The 20,760-nt window shown below is 35.7% G+C and overlaps 1 protein-coding gene across 1 annotated transcript; it reads right to left on the reverse strand.

Annotated features, from left to right (window-relative positions):
* Nucleotides 1–17,887: 17,887 nt before the first annotated feature.
* On the reverse strand, nt 17,888–20,458 carry LOC142541981 (uncharacterized). The gene is made up of 5 exons (XM_075648428.1): nt 20,428–20,458; nt 18,983–19,914; nt 18,703–18,810; nt 18,272–18,643; nt 17,888–18,190 (listed from the first exon to the last, which is right to left on the reverse strand). Exons 1-5 carry the CDS (start codon nt 20,456–20,458, stop codon nt 17,888–17,890), a joined length of 1,746 nt encoding a protein of 581 aa, XP_075504543.1.
* Between the last annotated feature and the right edge of the window lie 302 nt (nt 20,459–20,760).

The following is a 20,760-nucleotide window of genomic DNA, read 5'->3' on the forward strand; positions in this document are numbered from 1 at the left end:
ATGTTATTTTAAATGGAAAAGTCATGTTTAAGCATGATTTTAAAATGTTGCATATTTTGAAGGTTTCGAGGTTGCACGACAAAACTATTTTTAAAATCATGCTTAAACCTGAACTTTTCCATTTAAAATAACATTTTTATGTGAAGTCTGATCGTCGATAGTTTCGAGGTTGCATGACAAAACGATTTTTAGTAAACATAATTTTTATGGATGTGATTGTATATTTATGTACTTGCTATATTAGGTTTGAGCATGCTGAGTCATTAGACTCATTAGGTTGAATGGTTGCAGATAATGATGTTGTTGAATCGTGAGGTGTGGACTATTGAGTAATCCGAGAGGCACAATTAAGGGCGTCAATTCGGGTGTGTTGGGTCGGGTTGAGCAATAGTACTATTCAAAAATTGCTCAATCCGAACCCGAACCCGATTTTAAATTTTTTTAATTTTTTTAAAGAAAATTAAATAAAATTCAAAAAAATATTTTAATTTAAACACATAATAATAAAATCTCCCTCATATATATGATTTAAATTTGAAAGTCTAATAGTAGAAAAATAAATATATTTACTAAATCAAATAAATAATTGTTTAAAAAATAAAAAATTTCAGAATAAATATTAAATTATAAAAATTTATGATATAAATATACAATAAATATTTTTTTCAGACATACAATATATAAAAATGTAGACAGTATTTATTAATTATATTTTTAAAAAAAATTAACATTATCAGGTCAACCGACCCAACCCGATAATTTTTTTTAGGTCAGCTATCAGTTCAACCCGATCTGACCCGAACCCGAAAAACCCAAACCTAAACCTAATTTTTTTCGGACTAAACCGTGTCAGGTTGGTGGGTCGTGTCGGATTTTGACACCCCTAGGCGCAGTGCATACCCAAGGACCTAGGAATTCCGCATATGTTCAAGATTTTTGACGATTTTATGGATTATTGCTTTTGTTTATAGACTGTTAGGATGCTAGAATTTATTGAGTTAAACTTTACATTTTTATTGTTTTATTTACTTATTCCACATGAATGATTATGGATATTATGGAATTCATTTATTTGATTATTTATGCTAATTTATTTATGATGAACTAGTTATGCATGGTTTAGGAAAAAATTAGTGTAAATTAAATGGATTTAGAAGTAGGGTCGTTTCATTTCGTGACTTCTCAAATTTTTGCACATGTGTCAATTCGTGAGTAGTTTCACCATAAAGTTAGGTCTTTCAACCATTTTATGTATTTTGGAAACTGAATTTAAGCGGTTAAGAAATAAAGTGATTCAGTTAAAAATAAAAAAATTTTGAAATAACAAATTTAATTAATCACAAATCTCATTATAGAACTTAACTGAATTAAAATGAATTAACTTATTTGATAAGATCTGTTGGTTCGAGTACCGAGTGATCAGTTTGAAACTGAATCAGTTCAGTTCAGGAACAAGTTATATCTATCTTATCAGTTAACCAACTAAGATTCATCATTCCCCCTAAATTAAGAATTAAGATAAATCAATAAGCCTTAAACTATTTCTAAAGTAAGAAAACTTAGTGTCGGGTAGAGGATTGGTAAAGATGTCTGCTGCTTGATGTTCGGTTGATATGTACTCCGGTCTGATGTCTTTCTTTAGATTATGATATCTTATGAAGTGATGTCTAACGTCAATATGTTTGGTTTTGGAATGGAAAACTGGATCGTATGTAATCGCAATTGAACTGGTGTTATCACAAAATATTTTTGATTCTTCAACAATAACTCCATAGTATTTCAGTTGTTATTGAATCCAGAGCACTTGAGCACAACAACTTCCACCAACTAATTATTCAGCTTCAGTTATGGAAGTCGCGATGGATGTCTGCTTCTTGCTAAACCATGAGATCAGTCTGTCTCATAGAAGCTGGATAAATTTATATCAAATTTCTCTGGCAGATTTGCACATCTTTATCTTGCTGAAGGAGTTCTTGTCCAGCGTCTTGTAGAGTATATCCTTGGCAACATTATCCAGATTGGCTTTTCTTTGTCTTGAGTTGTCCAATCATCGAGTGACTTCTCAATGCGATGAGGTGCTCAATCAGTTAGAACAGATGCAGTATTTGCCTTCATTATTTTCATTGGTCCATCAGTTATAACATACCACATATCATCATCTTGTGCAGCTAGATGAGTCTGCATTATAATATTACAGTCATCAAATTCTTCTCTGGGAACATGACAATTTATTAAAAGAAGTCATAGTTATCAGATGTATGTGTATGAAAGTATCCAAGAACAAAATTTAACTTGTCTCTGATACAATTTTTAGGATCGGTTAATATGGGTAAAGTGTTTAGAAGTGGGTTGAATAAATAATTAGGCTTTTTGTGATATTTTTCGAATGTGAATCAGTTCTTTGAGGAACTGATCCTGAAATCATGTTTGTCAATATTGATCGGATAACTAAAATAGTGCATAAATAAACTGAAATTATATTTGAATATTTTGGCTAAGATACTGTGATAACTGAATGAACAAGAAAATTGAACACACGGATTTTATGGATGTTCATAGACTTCAAATGCTTCTATGTCACATTTCTATCTCAAAGATAGATATTCACTAAAAGACTTTGATTACAATAGAATGTAATAACACATTTCAGTTTGGATTTAAACACTGCCAAATAGAAACTCTTAGATTTTCTTACACTTATCTGTTGATAACTGAATCTCTTAAATGAGTAGCCTGATTGCTACAAATAGATCAGTCAAGTGTGAGCTTTTAATTTGTGATTCACAAACTAAATATAAGCTTGAAAGTGAATCGCAACTGACTCGATAACTGATTGTTCTCTTTGTGATTGTTGTTCGTAAAATGTTCTTGTTATCGTTAACCTCTTCCACAACTGAACTCTTCAGCTATATCTAGTCTTCGATTCCAACGGTGATATTGAATGCATTTAATGAATAATATTAGTTGAATCGTCTTTTAGTCCATGTAGACATCCATTTCTAACAATGGTACAATGTATCAGACTGTTATGCTTCGTCTGTTATGCTTAGGTACGAAGTGTCAGTTTGTCTGCTGAGATTCAAAATTGATTTCGTAACTAACTGATCAGGAGTCAAACTGGTCGATTTATATCAATTCTAACTGATGCCCTTTCAGTTTGAACTCTCTTATAGTTTTAGTTCTAGTTTTCAGTTATGCTATACCAGTTCATAATCAGTTCCACTCTTTAGTTATGATATCGATCAGTTTGTCAATCCTCGATTCATCTTTTTGAAACTTATTAATACTTTTGAGAACTTTTTTTATTTACTTCAGTTCTACTTTATCCATTTCAGTCCGATAAGTCTTCTTCAGTTGTGAAATCAGTTTTGTGTTTTCAATTCAGTTACTGTTCAATTCGGGTCTTCAGTTATGTTACTGAATGGTTTGTCAAACTCCGAAATTTATAATTTCCAACACAAAGGAAACTATCATCGACTTAGTTGGGTTTAGTTATGCCGATTGGATTGGGGATTTGAATGTCAGAAAGATCACTACAAGAGGGTGTTTCTACATTGAAAATAACTTAGTTTCACTGTTATAGTAAGAAGAAAAATTGTGTGCCACTCTTGACTGCTGAATCTAAATATGTGGCAGTTGGGAGTTGTTGCTCTAAACTTCTATGAATGAATCAAATGGCATAATACTATGCCCTTAAGAGTGAGAATCTCATTGTATACTATAATAATTCAAGCACAATTGAAATTTCAAAAAATTCAGTACAATACTTTGGAACAAAAAACATTGTTATTAGACATCATTTTATTTGAGATTCAGTGGCATTAAAGTTTTAATCCATATGAAGTTTGTTGGGACTAATAACCAATTGACAAACATATTCACAAAAGTATTAGATTTCTAGAGATTTTTCAATCTTGAGAAATCTCTCGGCATATGTTCATTCTCATCACTTGCATATATTGTCTTGGATGTTAAAACATTTAGGAGAACACTTAACATGCATGTGCATTTTTAGGACATTAGGCATTTTGCATTTTTCTTCCATTTTGTCCAATGTGATGTTTACATTGTACTGACTAATTTCCTGATGTGCTTTAAATTTCTTAGTTCTATTACAATCGACACACTTGGCTATGAAATGTGCTCTGACAAAGTCACAAATTAGTTGAGAGATTTTCGTGTTTTCCATGATCTTGTCCCATGTGAAAGTGATTTGAGAAGATTAATCAAATAATTAAAAAAGGAATTTTGTTACATATCATAAGAAAAAGAATGGAAAAAGTTACCCAAGAGAGTCCAACGAAGATTGTTGTTGGAACATTTCATATTCGCAATCTTGATTTTGATATTAAAAAAACTTGTTATTGTGTTTCTAACATATTTACTCAAGTGTGAAGTTATTAACACAAGAAGCAAACTGAAACTGAATTCTGCACAAACTGAATTTCTGGCAAGCTTTGGTATTTTGATGATATCTCTCAATTGGATGATTCAAATGACAATCCGTTAACTTCACTGATTAAAAAACCCAATTTGGAACAAGTAGTATTTCACGTCAGTTGGGCTAATTCGGACGTCATCAAGGTCTAACTGATCGCTAAATTACCAAACTGATTGCACGAAAATAGCAATCAGTTGGGTATGAGCAGTTGCGGTATTTTGGTCATATCTCTCAGCTTGATTATTGGAATGAAGAGATTCAGTATGCATTAGAAATATATGACGATGATCTACAAATCATCTTCAGTAGTCAAAGTCTGAATCGAAGTTTAAGATGCTGATAAATAACGATGAAACTACTGCTTTTGCACAAACTGAAATCAGCCTAGCTAAGTTGATTTCAGCACACCGGTTGAATTGAACCAGACCAGTTGAACTGAACCAGACTAACTGAATTTAACTAAATCAGCTTAAACTAAACCAGACCAGTTGAACTGAACCAACTGAAGAAGTGCCAACTGAAAAGCCAACTGAAGTGTCAGCAGATAAACCAACTGAAGAGCCTACCACTTGTTAGGATCGGTTGGGTGTGAAAAAGTGTTTAAAAGAGAGGGGGATGGGGGGTTGAATAAACAATTGACAATTTTCACATCTTCTTCGATGATTGAATCAGTTTAGTGATAAATTGAGTGCACAAATTTTGTTGTCAATGTCAATCAATTAACTTAATAAAAGTGCAGAAATAACCGAAGGACAGATATAATAAAACTGATAAGAAGGAACACAAGATTTTGTGGATGTTCGGAGATTTCAAATACTCATACGTCACCCCTTCTATCTCGAAAATAAGATATTCACTAAAAGACTTTGATCTATACAATGATTTGTTCAAACCCACTTCAGTTTGGGCTTAATACTGCCAACACTGAAACTCTTAGTATCAATACAATTTATCAGTACTCAACTGATATGTAATTTCTTAGCACAAGAAATAATATGTGCAGAGTTTTTGCTAAACTTGTAATGAGGATTCGAATCGATAGATGGATAACTTGGTCACCTATCTTCAGCTGATCTTATTGGCTATTAATAAGTTTTGCTTCCAACGGTAACAATGAATGCATTTTGAATCTTTATATGCGTTGTATGTCACGTCAACATTCTTCTGATAGTCGTACACTGTAGCTTTCTGCAATGCGGCGTTCCTACTGCTCTTGTACAAACTGTCGGTTGTTGGCTACATCCCTTTAACTGATGACGTGTAAGGCTGATAAATCAATTGACTTATTTAGCCAATAGGATTACCTGATTGTTGTGTAGACTGATCAGTCTCAACAGATCCTCCAATTGACTACACAGTTCAATTGTCTTTGATTATTTTATGCAATAATTTTCAGTTCGGGCAAATATCAGTTATAAGTCTTCAGTTTAGTCACCATCAGTTTACTTGATCAGTTGTTCGCATAATTTGTCAAATTCCGAAATTAAGTTTCCAACAATTTTCCCCTTATATGTGTTTGACAAAACTTAGAATTTATGAACTGATCATACTGAATTCTTGTAGATAAAATAATCTTTTATTGATAACTCTTTAACGTACAGATTCGTATAAAGAATGAAAGAATAAAATAATTTCTGAATAAAAGAATCTTTGAATAAAAGAATCTTCTTCTAGTTGACTGAAAATATACCAAAACTCTCAACAGAATATTAAGGGCGTCTTCTAATTGATCTGAACTTCTTCATTTCTTTTCTCTTATATCATCTGGTACTTGATCAGTCGATTGACTTGGCCTCTTCTTTGATAGCTTATGTTGTTCTTCTTCCTCTTCCCTTTTTTTGTCAAACCCATCAACTTTGCTGGATAATGCACGGACTTCCGAGGTGACATTAGATATGGCATTCATTATTTGTTCTTGCATCATATCCATTCTCTTTGTTACTACAGTTTTGAACATGTCTTGAGTCTGGAAGTGTGCTTGAACTGTCACTCGATCTTTCTTTAGTTGATCTAGTTGGAGAAATAAGGAAGTGATATTTTTGGTAACCTGGTGTAGGTTCTTCATTGTATTCTCCTTCAAAGAATCAACTAAAGAAAGATCGAGTGACAGTTCAAGCACACTTCCAGACCAATCTTTGATGTGTGTAGCAATTGGGCTGACTTCACATCAGAAATAGTTGCATCAAATGGTGGAGGTTGGACTGAATGTCTTCTATAATAGTATCAGTAGCCATTGGTATCTGAGGAGACAGGGCTTCAGATGATTCTGGTTCTTGCTCCTTGTCTGCTTCATTAAAAATTACCAAGGCCCTATTTGATTCAGTCTCAGCCGTAACCATTTCTGGAACAATTTCTTCAACTACTTCCTGTTTAGGCTCTTGAGGTGGAGTGGAAATCTGAGCAGCAGTTGAACAGGTAGGTTCTTCAGTTGGTTTATCTGCTGACACTTCAGTTGGCTTTTCAGTTGGAACTTCTTCAGTTGGTTCAGAGTGCAACTAAGCCACGTCAGTTTCAGCTTGGACCATTTGTTCAGCCGTGGCAGGTGATTGAACTGGTTCTACAACTTCTTCTAAAATAGTTTCAGTGTTGGCAGTGTTAAGTCTAAACTGAAGTGGGTTTGTATAAGTCATTGTATAGATCAAAGTTTTTTAGTGAATATCCTATCTTCGAGATGAAAGGGTGACGTAGGAGTATTTGAAATCTCCGAACATCCACAAAATCTTGTGTTCCTTCTTATCAGTTTTATTCTATTTGTCCTTCGGTTATTTTCGCACTTTTATTAAGCTAACTGTTTGACATTGACAACAGGATTCATGAACTTAGTTTATCAATAAACTAATTCAATCATCGAAAAAGCTGTGAAAATTGTCAAGTATTTATTCAACCCCCCTTCTAAATATTTTTTCACACCCAACGAACTGAACCAGTTGACCACTCGGGAAAATGTTCAGCAAGGCGAATTTGACCGTTGCAATTTCATAAACAGTACAAAAACTTTCCAAAAGGTCATATTCTTGTGTCTAACATATATATCATTGTTGGGGCTTATAAATACAACATCTTGAAGATCAAACAAGAGTTTTTGAAGAGGATTCAAAGCATGGGCAGTTAGCAAGAAGAAATCAGCTAGTTGAGAGCAAAAGCCCTTGTGTGAGGATACATTTGAGATGTACATTGTAAAGGATAAATTAATCACACACCCAATCACTCACACATATACAAGAGAATTGAACTTCAAATATTAGTTGAGTGAGTCTTTACACAAAGACGTAAACTAGACTACGTATTTCTTTTAATTTCGAGGACGAATTTCTTTTAGGGGGGAGAGTTGTAGAACCCGTAAACTAGACTACGTATAAGCCATGCATAATTCTAGTATTTTAAATTAAAATGATTTTATTTCATAAGTATTTAAATGGTTTTCTTTGAAGTTAATTATTTTATGCAGTAGTTAAATTTTTATCTTTTCAGTTATTTCAGTGAGGCCGGACTGGAGTTGGAGTTTTGAGATAGAATTTATGATTTAAAAATCATTCCCAGAGTTTATTTTAGCTAGATAATAAGTTGATTTAAGTTAAAAGAGGTTTAAGAAATTATTTTAGTAACTTGAGGTGAGTAGGAAATAAGTTCATTTAGGTTCCATAATTTTTGGTGTTAATTCACTAAATTATTTAAGGGATAGGTAAGGCTCTTAAGGTTTAAAATACACTAACTAAACAATATTTCTCCTCCATTTAGTTGATGATTTTCGGCCCCTCCTTAAATGATTAAGCAATTCCTTGCCAACTCACATTTGACCCTTTCCTTGTTATTTATTAGTAGGATAATCCCTTCATTTATTTACCACCATTTATTTAATATTAGATCATTACTCTAGCCTAATTTAGCATGAGAAAATCGGCCACACCCCATCCATTCCCTCCAACAACCATTTTGATATCAAACAAATTCAAATTTCAAAAAGAAGTAGACTTGGTCTTGCCATCCCCCTTATATTGCAACCCCTTCCCCTCACTCTCCTAACCATCATTCCTCTCCCCCATCACCGAAATTTAGAGAGCTATTCAGTGTAAAAAACGTGAGCATCATAGCAAGAATTAGGAGAGAAAACCGAGAAAGAAAACAAGGTAGCAAAGCGCTCCGTCTCCTCCGCGCCGTGTCGTTGCGTTTCGTTCGTTTTCTTTTCAAAACGAAACCAGGCATGTTTATATTTTTCCTTGCTCTTCAATCAAGTCACATTAACATTTTTAAACATTATGTGATCATCATTTCCATGGCTTAACCGAAATATATCAAGAAACATTTCGAAAATAAAAGATGCAGAATTTTTCGGTTCCTCTTGTGCTTCACGGGTTGCATTATTTTGCTGGTTTCAGGTATTGGTTCGATTCCAGGCTTCCAAGGCTGCTCCTAGAGATGTACTAGGACATGTTAGGAACACGTTTGTCCCTTGGTTCGAGTCCCATGCTAGCCGAAATCCAGAGTTGACAGCAACACCTCATTAAGTGTCATTTTGTGCTCGATTTTTCTTGAGTTGATGTCCATAGAGGGAGTTTCTGATCATGGCTGCCCTAGGGGCCTATTGCCATGGTTAGAACACTTCCCTAGCATGTCTAGGACGTGACCAAGTTGCTCTTTTGAGGCTTGGTCCATGGTTGCATCGGTTTATAAATCAAAACACAAGAACAGCCCCTTCCCCCTTCGGTCTTCTCATTTTACAGCAAGTGTAACATTCGGTTTCGTTGAATGGTGTGGATCTTTTTTGGCCTATGGCCCTTAGCCATGGTTCATACCATACCTCTGGATGTCTAGATCGTGCCATGGTCAATCAAATGGCCACTGGAATGACACGAGACAGCAAACGAAGCAAAACACCCACGCATGCAAGGGTGCTCTCGGGTGGGACTTTCGGTTGGTTTCGGGTGTGGTGCGAATTGTGGCTGGCCTAGGGCCCTTAGCCATGGTTCAAATCATTCCTTAGGATTTTGGTAAGAGGTTTTGGTCGGTGGTTCAAGCCCCAATGGCCATTAGCCTCGCAAACGACGCAAGGAAACCAAAGCACAGCTGCTGTGTTTTGTGGACAGCAACTTGCTGCTTCGGTTCAGTGGCTCGTTCGAGTTCTTGGTTGGCTTTTAGCCTATGGCCTTGGACTGGACAGTGCCTCATTGAGTTGGGAAGGTCATGTTTTTGACTGTTTGTGATTTGGATCATTTTTGAGGTCGTACGAGAAATTATGATGCGATGTGCCAAATTGACTCTCGAAAGAACGTTTCATGTTTTGGCCTCCATTCACCAAAATTTCGGCCCTTGCCATTTTACGAGCATTATTTCATCATTTTAAGTGTATTTTAATCATGACTAAATGATGGTTCGGTGTTGGTTCGGGATGGCTCGGAGTCATGATTAAATACGAAGTCGTTGGGCGTAATTGTCTCGTTTTTGGATTCAATTACAAAGTTTGGTCAAGAAAACCATTTGCATATTTTTCATGATAAATTTAGGTCGCAGTGAGCCTGGGAACGATCCAATCCATGTGGTAAAATAATACAGGATATTTCATTATGCCATTTAATTATATTACGTGCATAAAATAGAAAATATTCATTTTTGAGATTTATGCGATATTGCATGTGGCCATTTCACTATCATGGGAGCATTGTATTATCCGGTCGCCAGTTACCGGTCAGTTCAGTTATGTACCACCCAGTATACTGTGGCATTAGTCTGATCAGACGTTCATTACTTCACTCGGTCGCCAGTTATCGGTCCGGTCGCCAGTTACCGGTCAGTTCAGTTCAGTTCAGTGCAGGGGCCACTTGCGTAGACCATAATCTCAACAGAAAATTTATGACATGCTATTTTATTACAGGGCTCCAAGGAGCAAACATTTTCACTATGATTTTCAGTTCAGTTATGCACGTATTAAATTGCTCATGACAAGTTATTTTCACATTATGCCTCATGACATGATATTTTTATCCCATGCAATTTTATTATATTATTTACTCGTTATTTACAATATATGCATGCTGAGTCTTTAGGCTCACTAGACTTGATTGTTGTAGGTACTGATGAGGTCGGGACCGAGGGCGGGGAGCAGTGAGCCAGCTTGGGGTCGGCAGTAGTGGAACCCGAAGACCTCATTTACCGCACTTGCCATTTTTTTTATGCTCAAACATTTTATCAGTTGTTGAATACTTTAACTATTTTGGCGAGTAATAATTTCTTCCGCTGCGATTTTTGAACATTAAACTTGATTTATAAGTTTATTTTTTGAATGAGGCACTTTAATTATTTTAAAAAGAAAATTTTAAATTTTTCCGCAAATTTTCAAACATGAATTTTCGGGCCATTATATTAGCCCCGTGTGGCAACACCACTTGGTCACTGAGAACCCAATTCCGATTGAAGTCATTTCCCCTGGGGAGGCGGGTAATTCAATAGATGTAGAAAATCCATTGAATTTTGAATAATTGAATCATGTCTTCCGTGCTTGTAGAACTGAGTGCTTACTGCTTTACTAAAAGCTATAGCTGGTGATAACAGTGCAACTCAAATCTTTTAAACCGCGCAGCAGCTCAAGCACCACGTTTCGATTGCTCTACCAAGCAGTGACAATTATTGCACCCAAAAATCTCCCTCCCAATAATTGCACTCCTTGCAATCAATGGAAATCGAACCCGTGACCTTGGCTCTGATATAATTTGTAGGACCGAATGCTTGCCGCTTTACCAAAAGATATAACTGGTGATAATGGTTCAACTCAAATCTTTTAAACCACAGAGCAGCTCAAGAACCACGGTTCGATTGCTCTACCAAACAGGGACAATTATTGTACCCAACAATATTCCTCTACAGCCAAGACGCAAAGTGTCATGCAAGGTATAACGTTGATTCCGTCCCATCCTCCACCACTGCAAATCTTCTGGATCCTGATTTATAATTTGGAGATGAATATGATGATGAAGATTTTGAGTTGGTTTTAAGATCAAAATATGTTGCCATTGAAAAGAAGACGTCCCCTACTGTGCAAGAAGTTGTGGCTTCTGAAGAATCAACTGCTCCTTCTCAGGACGAAGAGTCCCTGGCTAAGTTTCTTGCACGGTTGAAAGAAGAAAAAACCTTGAAAAAGACACAAGAGGCAGATGAACCAGATAGAGAAATGTTGCAAGAGTTCAAAGAAAATCGTCCAGACAATTCTGACGTTTCTACTTCTTATTCAACTCCTGACTCTGATTCTGATGAGTATTCTGGTGGTGATGAAGAAAGTGAAGATGGTCTTGATGTTGAGGAGAATGTTATGACTTGAGTAAGTCATTTTCCACAAAGTTTTATTCGGAAGTTGCTCTCGCTATGTGGCCCCTCTACTCAATTGAGCACTAATTGATGAGAAGAACATTGATGTTGATGCCTACAGAAGCACTAAAAGATCCAAATATTATTTTTGAAAACTAAATTTTATAAACTTCCATGTTTTAATTAAATAAGTGTTATTGAGTCCAATTTAATTATTTAAAATAGGTCCAATTGCTCCTAGGCTTGCAAGCCCAAAACTCAAGTCCATTAACATGTTGATTAAAATTATAAATAAGTGCCTAGGGCTTCTTCCACCCCATAATTCACCTTGTAGCAGCCGAAAAACACACATTTTCACACACTAATTTTCGAAAAAAGGTTGGGACCTCGCCAACGATTGAATATTATAGCGTTATAAATGCAAAGTCACGTTTTCTAAACTATTTTACGCATCATTCAAATCATATTATGCATGTTTAATTGTTTATGCATGAAAAATATAGGTGCTCGATTATTTTTACGGCAGAACGAATATTTTCAAAAATACGATGATTTTATGCTTATATGAAAAAACGTTATGAATCCAACGGACACGCTGCCAACTAAGGATGATTGTTGAATAAAAAATGAACAAAGTTGAAGGAAATACATGTTGGAAATCGAGGGGAAGGCTAAGGAGGTGAGTCCTAGGGTTTTGAGAATTTTTCCTTGTGCACTAGTGTGATTGAAGGCTCGGCTAAGATGCATGGGGTGTTGGGGCTCGACCAGGTCTTGAGTAGGGTTTCTGTTGGTTGTGTTTAGGTCCTAGGAAGAGTCCTAGCATGACTAGGACTTGAGGGAAACGCTAGGGAAGAGTCCACGAGAGTTGGGACTCTTCCCCATGCGCATTCAGGGAAGTCTCGGGCAAGGGGGCTCATGGCTCGGTATGGGGCTGGGCTAGGTGGTCAAGACGGTGCCTTAGGATGGTTCAGTGAGTGTTAGGAGGGGCTGGGCTCAGTGGTGGCCTGGGTAGAAACCTCCACGCAAAGATGGCAGCAACAGTCGTAGCTGGTGCGTGCGGCCCTTGTTTTTATGGCAGGGCTCGTAGTGTGGATTAGGGGATCGAGGCTGGGACGGGATGGTTCTGAGGCTGGTAAAGGGACTGTTAGGAGATGGTTTTATCGGTGGTTACTGGAGTAGAAGGGTCCTAGTTCGAATAGAATCCTAGGGAGACTAGGAAGTAAATCGCGCAGCTTGTTCTGAATTGCAGGGCTTCGTGCATGGGTTCAGGGGCTTGGGCTGGGCTTGGTTGGGTTTGGGAGTGGTCCAAGGCCGGTGAGGGTCAGGTGTGCTCAGTGGTGGCTCGAGCAAGAGGAGTCCTAGTTTGAATTGGAGTCCTAGTGAGGGAAGGCAATCGCGCAACTTTGTGTCTTCAGTCCAGGGTGATTTGCACGAGCTAGGGCCTGGTTCTAAGGGTCAGGGTTGGTCAGTAGGGTTCCTAGGTGTGTTGGCTAGGGTCTGGCTTGAGGTGCTCGATCGTGGCTGGGTGGAATTGGGAGATGGCTCGGTGTGTTCAATTAAAGGTCAAAAACGAATTTAATAGAACAAAATTTCGAACCATGGGTCCACGGGGGTGGTTTTCGAACCATGGGTCCACAAGGGTGGTTCAGGGCTCGCAAGGGTAGATTAGGAAATAAAAATTCTATGTCTAAAATATGGGATGAAAATATTAAGTTTTGAATTTATTCGGGAATTAAACGCCTCACGAATTATTAATTAGAGAATTAATTGAAAAGCCTCGAATTAAGCATAATAAAATTTGAAAAATTAGATTTAAGCTTAAGTAATTACTTGGGATAAGCCTATGTCATTAAAAGTAAGAAAAATGTAAAATCGAGAATTTTTACGTCTAGGGACAAATCGATCATTTTAAACTTGGGAATTACGTAAAATTTTGGCAGCGTCCCGAAGGATCATAATGCATGTTAAATGATTTAAAATGATTATTTTGATGAAAATATGATATTTTACGATTTATGATAAAGTTGTGCAATTTTTACTGTTTAAATGTTATTTTTGGAAAGTTATGATATTTTATACTTTTAAAAAAAAGGAAAAATATTTTGATTGATGTGAATTGACTGTGACAAATGATATATGATATGTGGGGATCCATTTTGAGAAGAAACGGTGAACTGGTGGGCTGTCGTTAACCACCAAATTAATTCCTACTCTTTTAAAAAAAACAAGTGTAATGGTGAGTAGGGTCGAATCCACAGGGAATGGTAGATTTATTTTTTTGATAATAAAAATGAAAATGGGGGATTTTTTTTTATAATTACTAAATAAAATAACCTAAATTAAAATTACCAAGCAAGAAAAATACTGAATCTAGAATTAAAAATTAATCGACGATAATAAAGTAAAGAATTTATTATGAGAAAATATTGTTTCAAGTGGATTCTACTATATAATTATCTCATTGTTCATAGGTTAATCAATCATTTATTCATGTTATTCCAAGAAATTAACCTTAGAATAATAGGCATAGCCGCTAAAATTCTTGTGTTTTCCTAAATTAATTGACCAAAACCCAGCATCCAGTCAAAACTTACCAATAATCAACTGGGCACGATAGCGTTCCATATTAATTTAAAATAGAATTTTAGTTACGTGAAAACAATTAAACCTAAAATCTAACAACCGAGATAGCTGCAATTGGAAGATCTAATTCTGTCGATTTATTTAGATTACACATGTTATGATAGCACAACACGTCTAAGCTATTGCTACTCACGTACCAATCGTTCATGACAATTACGGATCACTGAATTCCTGGTTAGCATTAGAAAATCATACATCAAATTAAATTGTCAGATTAATTGACGTATACCATTCATATAATTAAATCATAAATCAACGAATACTTGGGCAAACAAGAATAATAAATTAAAGTACAAAAACCTCATAGTGATAAAATTAAAATAGTATACTATCCCTTGAATTCTTAGAAAATTAGCCTAACGTAGTTTGATCTACAATATCCATGAAAAATAAATAAGAAAACATAAAGAAAAGCAAACTATTTTTTTGGGAAAATCTGGAGGTCCTGCGCCTTCAGCTACGTACGTGAGGATGGAATTGGTGAATTGCTATTCTAAGGCTGCGCCCTTTTTCTTACGTGGAGTAGTACGATTTGTGTCTAAAATTAAGCTAAAAAGCTCACTAATTTCTTAATTAACCCTAAATATTAAAATATAAAATAATAGATAATATCTTATCTAGAGTTTCCCTCCAAGAGTTTCCACTAAACCAAACACCATAATTAATTCTTTCAAATCTTGCATAATCTTCACAAAATCCGATTTTTCACTTCTTGCAATTTTAGGCAGCTGAAACATAAACACAAGGCGTGGCCACACCTTGTTCCAGGACCTCTTCTGGGTTGGCCATTCTCTTTCAAACCTCTATCTTAAAAACTTCAAATGTGATAAACATCACCTTTTTAACTCAAATTTGCTCCAAGACCGTAAAATTTCCTCATACAATAAAATTACACAAAATTATATCAATTAAACATATCGGAGCTGGTAACAATGAGAGATATGACAACAAAAATACAAACTATTACGAGCCTATCAAATCTCCCACACCTAAGCCATGCTTGTCCTCAAGCATAAAAGAGTTTGATTCATTATTTCAACTCATTATCCTCTTTCTGCTTCATTCACTTGTCTGCAAAATATTTTGTCATGCACCAAAGCAATTTTAGTTTTAAGCACCTAACATACCAACATCATGAACAATTGCTTCCATCCGAATGTGTAGAAATAAAAAATGCATAGGGTCCAAACACTCCTCACAGGATTCGCTCATTTCACTTGAAAGTGGCTAAGTATTTATGAAGGAGCTCTCATATCAAAACACTGAAAATTTTACCATAAGCTTGCAAATATATCATATCATCTACCAAGTTAATGAATTAAAATGCACAAACAAGGTCTGTAAATGGGTTGTACCGTGGCTAGAGGTCAGGTAGGAAAGAAGTTCAACGGTTTATGTAACTGAAGAACACATACGCACTTTCCACAAAGACAATTGCATCATGCTAACAATAACATCTTCAATCTCATTATAACATCCAAGAACTTTTTTTTTGTTGCTCTTATTTTCCTTCTCACTCCCTTTTTTTTTCATTTTTCTTTTCATTACAAATATATATTTTTTTTCTCTTTTCTTTTTTTTCATATGAGTTTTTTTTTTTGAAACAACGATTTCGAGCATTAATCACTCGATCTCAACAATTTGCACTTTCTTGGCTCAAAGAGATGCTAAATGCAAAAAGTTTGTATGATTCTCCCATTCAAGGTTCAAATAGAGGAATAACCAACAAAAGGGATTTATAATGGCTTGTAACGTGGTTATTTTCCAACAGATAGGCTCAGGCTCGAACTTGGCTCACTAGGGGTAAATGAATCAGGGTAGGCTCAAAAAGAACGGCACCGATGATGCGAAAAGAAACGGTTTGAACCTAATGCCCTTTATTTTTTTATGCACCTAATCCATCACAAGGTATCAACAAAGACATGTATAACAATGCAAGTTCTAGAAAAATCAACAATGTATGACTAACACACAAGCAAGAAAAAATTGGAGCATGATATGATGATTGCTCATAGGCACAAAGCTCACCAAAGAAAGCGATATGTGTGTTAGACCTCATAGACTTATCATTTCAACACATCATCAAGAGCAACTTCTCATAAATGTAGCAGTAAGAATGCAAAATCAATTGCACACAAAGAAAGCATCAGTTTTTTTCATAGACTCACATCAGAGGCATTCAAGATTCAAATAAGAGAGATAACGAATAAACATTAAATGCTTTATGGATCAAACAACTTCACTATGTCGTACTCTCCTTTCCTTTGTTTTTTTTTTCATAAATTTTTTTCGAATAAATATGCAAAAAAATAGAAAAATTAGAAATTGAAACTAGAAATAAAGTTATATACCCCTTTCCACACCTATATGTGGCAATGTCCTCAATGAAACAAAAAGTAAATGCACAACTTGGACAGTGAAAACGCAAGGTAAGTTAGAAAACTCCCTTGAAAATTGTTGGGCGTCATAGAACAAAGCTTTCTATTGATGTGGTGGGGGAAATGATGGATCGATGATGGAAGCTACTGAGAGAAGATGCGAAAGGGGTGAGAACAAATAAGGTTAGATAAAATAAACGTAAATTCAAAATATTTAAAAAAAAGTAATAGAAGATGTTTTCGGGCAAGGCGTGATCACGCCTTGTTGAAAGACATCTACTGTGATGGGGCTACAGAGGAAGTATACGAATAAGGCGTGATCATGCCTTATTAAAAGACTTCATCTGCGTGTAGGCGCCATTTTTTTTCTTAGTCTCTTTTTTTTTTTTTTTGACTGCGCATAAGTGGTATTCTTATAAGGCGTGGTCACGCCTTGTAGAAAACATCTTCTGCAGAAATGTAACAAAAATTTTACTATTTAAAAAAAAGAAAAGGAAAAGAAAAAAAGATCAAAATAATAAAAACCAAAAATAAAAATAAAAATTGGGTTGCCTCCCAATCAGCGCCTCTTTTTATTGTCGTTGGCTCGACTTCATTCTTTCTTGTTGCTCATGATGGTTCATATATGGTCACTTTTTCCACTTTATTCCACTTGAGTATTTTCATAGCAAATTTCAGCATGTGATTGGTTTCTTTGAATTTCTTGGAAATCCCTATCCCTGGAATATTTCCTCCTTTTTAATGAGTACATGATTGGGTCGATCTGGAAGAAGTTTTTGCGCAATTTCAGATGTCTGCGAATCAGAGAGAGAAAATATAGTATTAGAATTTTCAACAGGTCTTTCAATAATCTCCTCTAAATCATTCTTATCAACAAATTTTGAATTTTCTTGTGACAAGTGATTAGCAATATCAAGAGTATTAATAGTGCTTCACTAACAGGATATTTCATGGTATCATAAATATTAAACTTAACAATCTCACCATCAAATTCCATAGTAAAGGTACCACTATTAACATCTATGACAGACTTTGAAGTTTTAAAAAATGGTCTTCCTAGCAAAATTTGACTGTTTAAATCATCATTTTCATGTCAATCACATAAAAGTCAGCAGGAAAAACCAAATTTTCAACGTTTCACAAGAACATCTTCAATTACACCTCTAGGATAAACAGTGGACCTATCAGCCAACTGGATCACAATGTCGGTTTCAGTCAGAGGTCCAAGTTCCAAATAATTATAAACAGAATCAGGCATGACATTGATAGAAGCACCTAAATCCAACATAGCCCTTTCAAGTCTAGTATCGCCAATAATACAAGGGATAGAAAACATACCTGGATCACTGCATTTGATAGGAATAGTTTTTTGAATAACAGCAGAAACATGTTCTCCTACCTTTTCTCTTTCACAACCCTTCAACTTATTTCTCTTTTGTGAAGTATACAATTATTTTAAAAATTTAGCACAATGAGATACTGGTTTAATAGCATCTAATGAAGGAATATTTACCTCGCCTCTACGTAAAGTGTCATTCAACTCCTTAATACTTTCACATTTTCTATTAAATGCAAGAGGGAATGTGGGAATAGTTTTATACTCAAATGGAGGAGAAAACTTACCTTTCGGAGCATCATTTTGATTGATTATTTTATCATCAACTTTTATCTCATTATCTTCCTTTTGCTTGGCTGGTGCTTGTACCCCAATTTCTTGAACATCCAATTCTTTACAATTTCTCAAAGTAATTGCACTCACATTCTCTCTTTGATTCACCACTGTCTGAGAAGGTAGATTACCTAAATTTTGTGTTTCCAACTTGTGAATTGCGGTCGCCAACTGTCCCACTTGAGTGCTCAAATTATGAATGCTAGCCCTCGTTTCCTGTTGAAATTTTTTAGTGTTCTTAGCTAAGGCCTTCACAATTTCATCTAGGGACATACCTGAGTTAGAGGCTTGCGCAGGTGATGGATGTTTGTGATAATTTTGTCGTGGATATCCATGTTCACCTCCTTGATTCCTATAGCTGAAATTCGGGTGATCTTTCCATCCTAGATTGAAGCTATTAGAATATGGATCGTATTGGCGCTAAGGTTGTCCAGGAAATCCGTCGATTGCATTAACTTATTGTGGGGGTTGTGGGGGATCTTTCTATAGTGTAGGGCACATGTTCGTCGAATGTCCATCCATCGTGCATACCCCACAAACTTTGGCCTGTTGTACCTGTCCTACAGCCAACTTTTCCAAAAGAGATGTCAAAAAATCTAACTTTTGGTCGATAGGATTAGCGCTTACCTCATTGACTTGTCGTGGAGTGTTATCTTGCCTAGTCCCAAATTGTTGTGCATTGGCAGCCATGTTGGAGATTAGCGCTCGTGCCTCTTGAGGTGTTTTGTTTACCAACGCACCTCCACTTGCAGCATCAATCATGTTCCTATCAAAATGTGAGAGACCCTCGTAGAAATATTGGACTAGGAGCTGTTCTGGAATCTGCTGTTGAGGAAAACTGGCACATAATTTCTTAAATCTCTCCCAATATTCATATAAAGTCTCCCCTTGCAGCTGTCTAATCCCACAAATGTCCTTCCTGATATTTGCTGCACGTGAAGCTGGGAAGAACTTCTCCAAAAATTGTTGTTTCATATTGTCCCAAGTTGTTATCGTCCCAGAGGGCAAGTAATAGAGCCAATCCTTAGCTTTGTCGGCTAAAGAGAATGGAAAAGCTCGCAATGATATTTGCTCCTCAGTAATACCTTGTGGTTTCATGGTTGTGCACACAATATGAAACTCTTTCAGATGTTTGTGAGGATCTTCCCCTGCAAGGCCACGTAAAGTAGGCAATAAATGAATCAAACCCGAGTTTAATTCAAAATTAGCTTCAGTAGTAGGGAGTTGAATGCATAATGGCTGCTGAATAACATTAGGATTAGCTAACTCCCTGAGGGTTCTTTGAGCTGGTTCTGCCATTAATTCTTCATCACTCTCACTTTTTTCAATGTTCAGATCAAGATCGGACTCTCCTTCAGTGTCAGTTGACTCCAACGCTACGTTTAAACCAGGGGATGATGATGGTGGTGGTTGTTTTCCCTGTAGCCTTGCTTCTTTTCTCAATCTTTTCGATGTCTTCTCGAATTTTGGATTATATTCGAGTTCACCTGTACGAGAAGAACGAGGCATAAAAGAAAATAAAATAACTATACTCAAATGAAACTAACCTTGCACTGTTCCCCGGCAACGGCGCCAAAATTTGTTGTGATGTCGTTGACCACCAAATTAATTCCTACTCTTTTAAATAAAAACGAGTGTAATGGTGAGTAGGGTCGAATTCACAGGGAACGGTAGATTTATTTCTTTTGATAATAAAAATAGAAAGTGGAGATTTGTTTTGATAATTACTAAATAAAATAACCTAAATTAAAATTACCAAGCAAGAAAAATACTGAATCTAGAATTAAAAATTAATCGACGAGAATAAAGTGAAGAATTTATTATGAGAAAATACTGTTTCAAGGTGATTCTACTATTTAATTATCTCACTATTCATCGGTTAACCAATCATGTATTCTTGTTATTCCAAGCAATTAACCTTAGAATAATAGTGATAGCCGCTAAAATTCTTGTGTTTTGCTAAATTAATTGACCAAACCCAGCATACAGTCAAAACTTACCAATAATCAACTGGGCACGATAGTGTTCCATATTAATTAAAAATAGCAGTTTAGTTTTGTGAAAACAATTAATCCTAAAATCTAACAACCGAGATAGTTGCAATTAGAAGATCTAGTTCCGTCGATTTATTTAGATTACACATGTTATGATAGCACAACACATTTAACATATTGCTACTCACATACCAATCGTTCATGATAATTACGGATCACTGAATTCCTGGTTAGCATTAGAAAATCATACATCAAATTAAATTGTCAGATTAATTGACGTATAACATTCATATAATTAAATCATAAATCAACGACTACTTGGGCAAACAAGAATAATAA

Source organism: Primulina tabacum, chromosome 4 (genome assembly GCF_025594145.1).
Source record: "Primulina tabacum isolate GXHZ01 chromosome 4, ASM2559414v2, whole genome shotgun sequence".
Taxonomy (NCBI): Eukaryota; Viridiplantae; Streptophyta; class Magnoliopsida; order Lamiales; family Gesneriaceae; genus Primulina; species Primulina tabacum.

Bases quoted from the DNA above. Each gene is read 5' to 3' on its own strand.
- LOC142541981 (XM_075648428.1), bottom strand. From the start codon at position 20,458: ATGGAACACTATCGTGCCCAGTTGATTATTG. The intron at 18,811-18,982 runs GTACAACAGGCC...GCTTCAATCTAG, and splicing joins AAAAGTTGGCTGTAGGACAG to GATGGAAAGATCACCCGAAT. The intron at 18,191-18,271 runs GTAAATATTCCT...ACTTCACAAAAG, and splicing joins ACACTTTACGTAGAGGCGAG to AGAAATAAGTTGAAGGGTTG.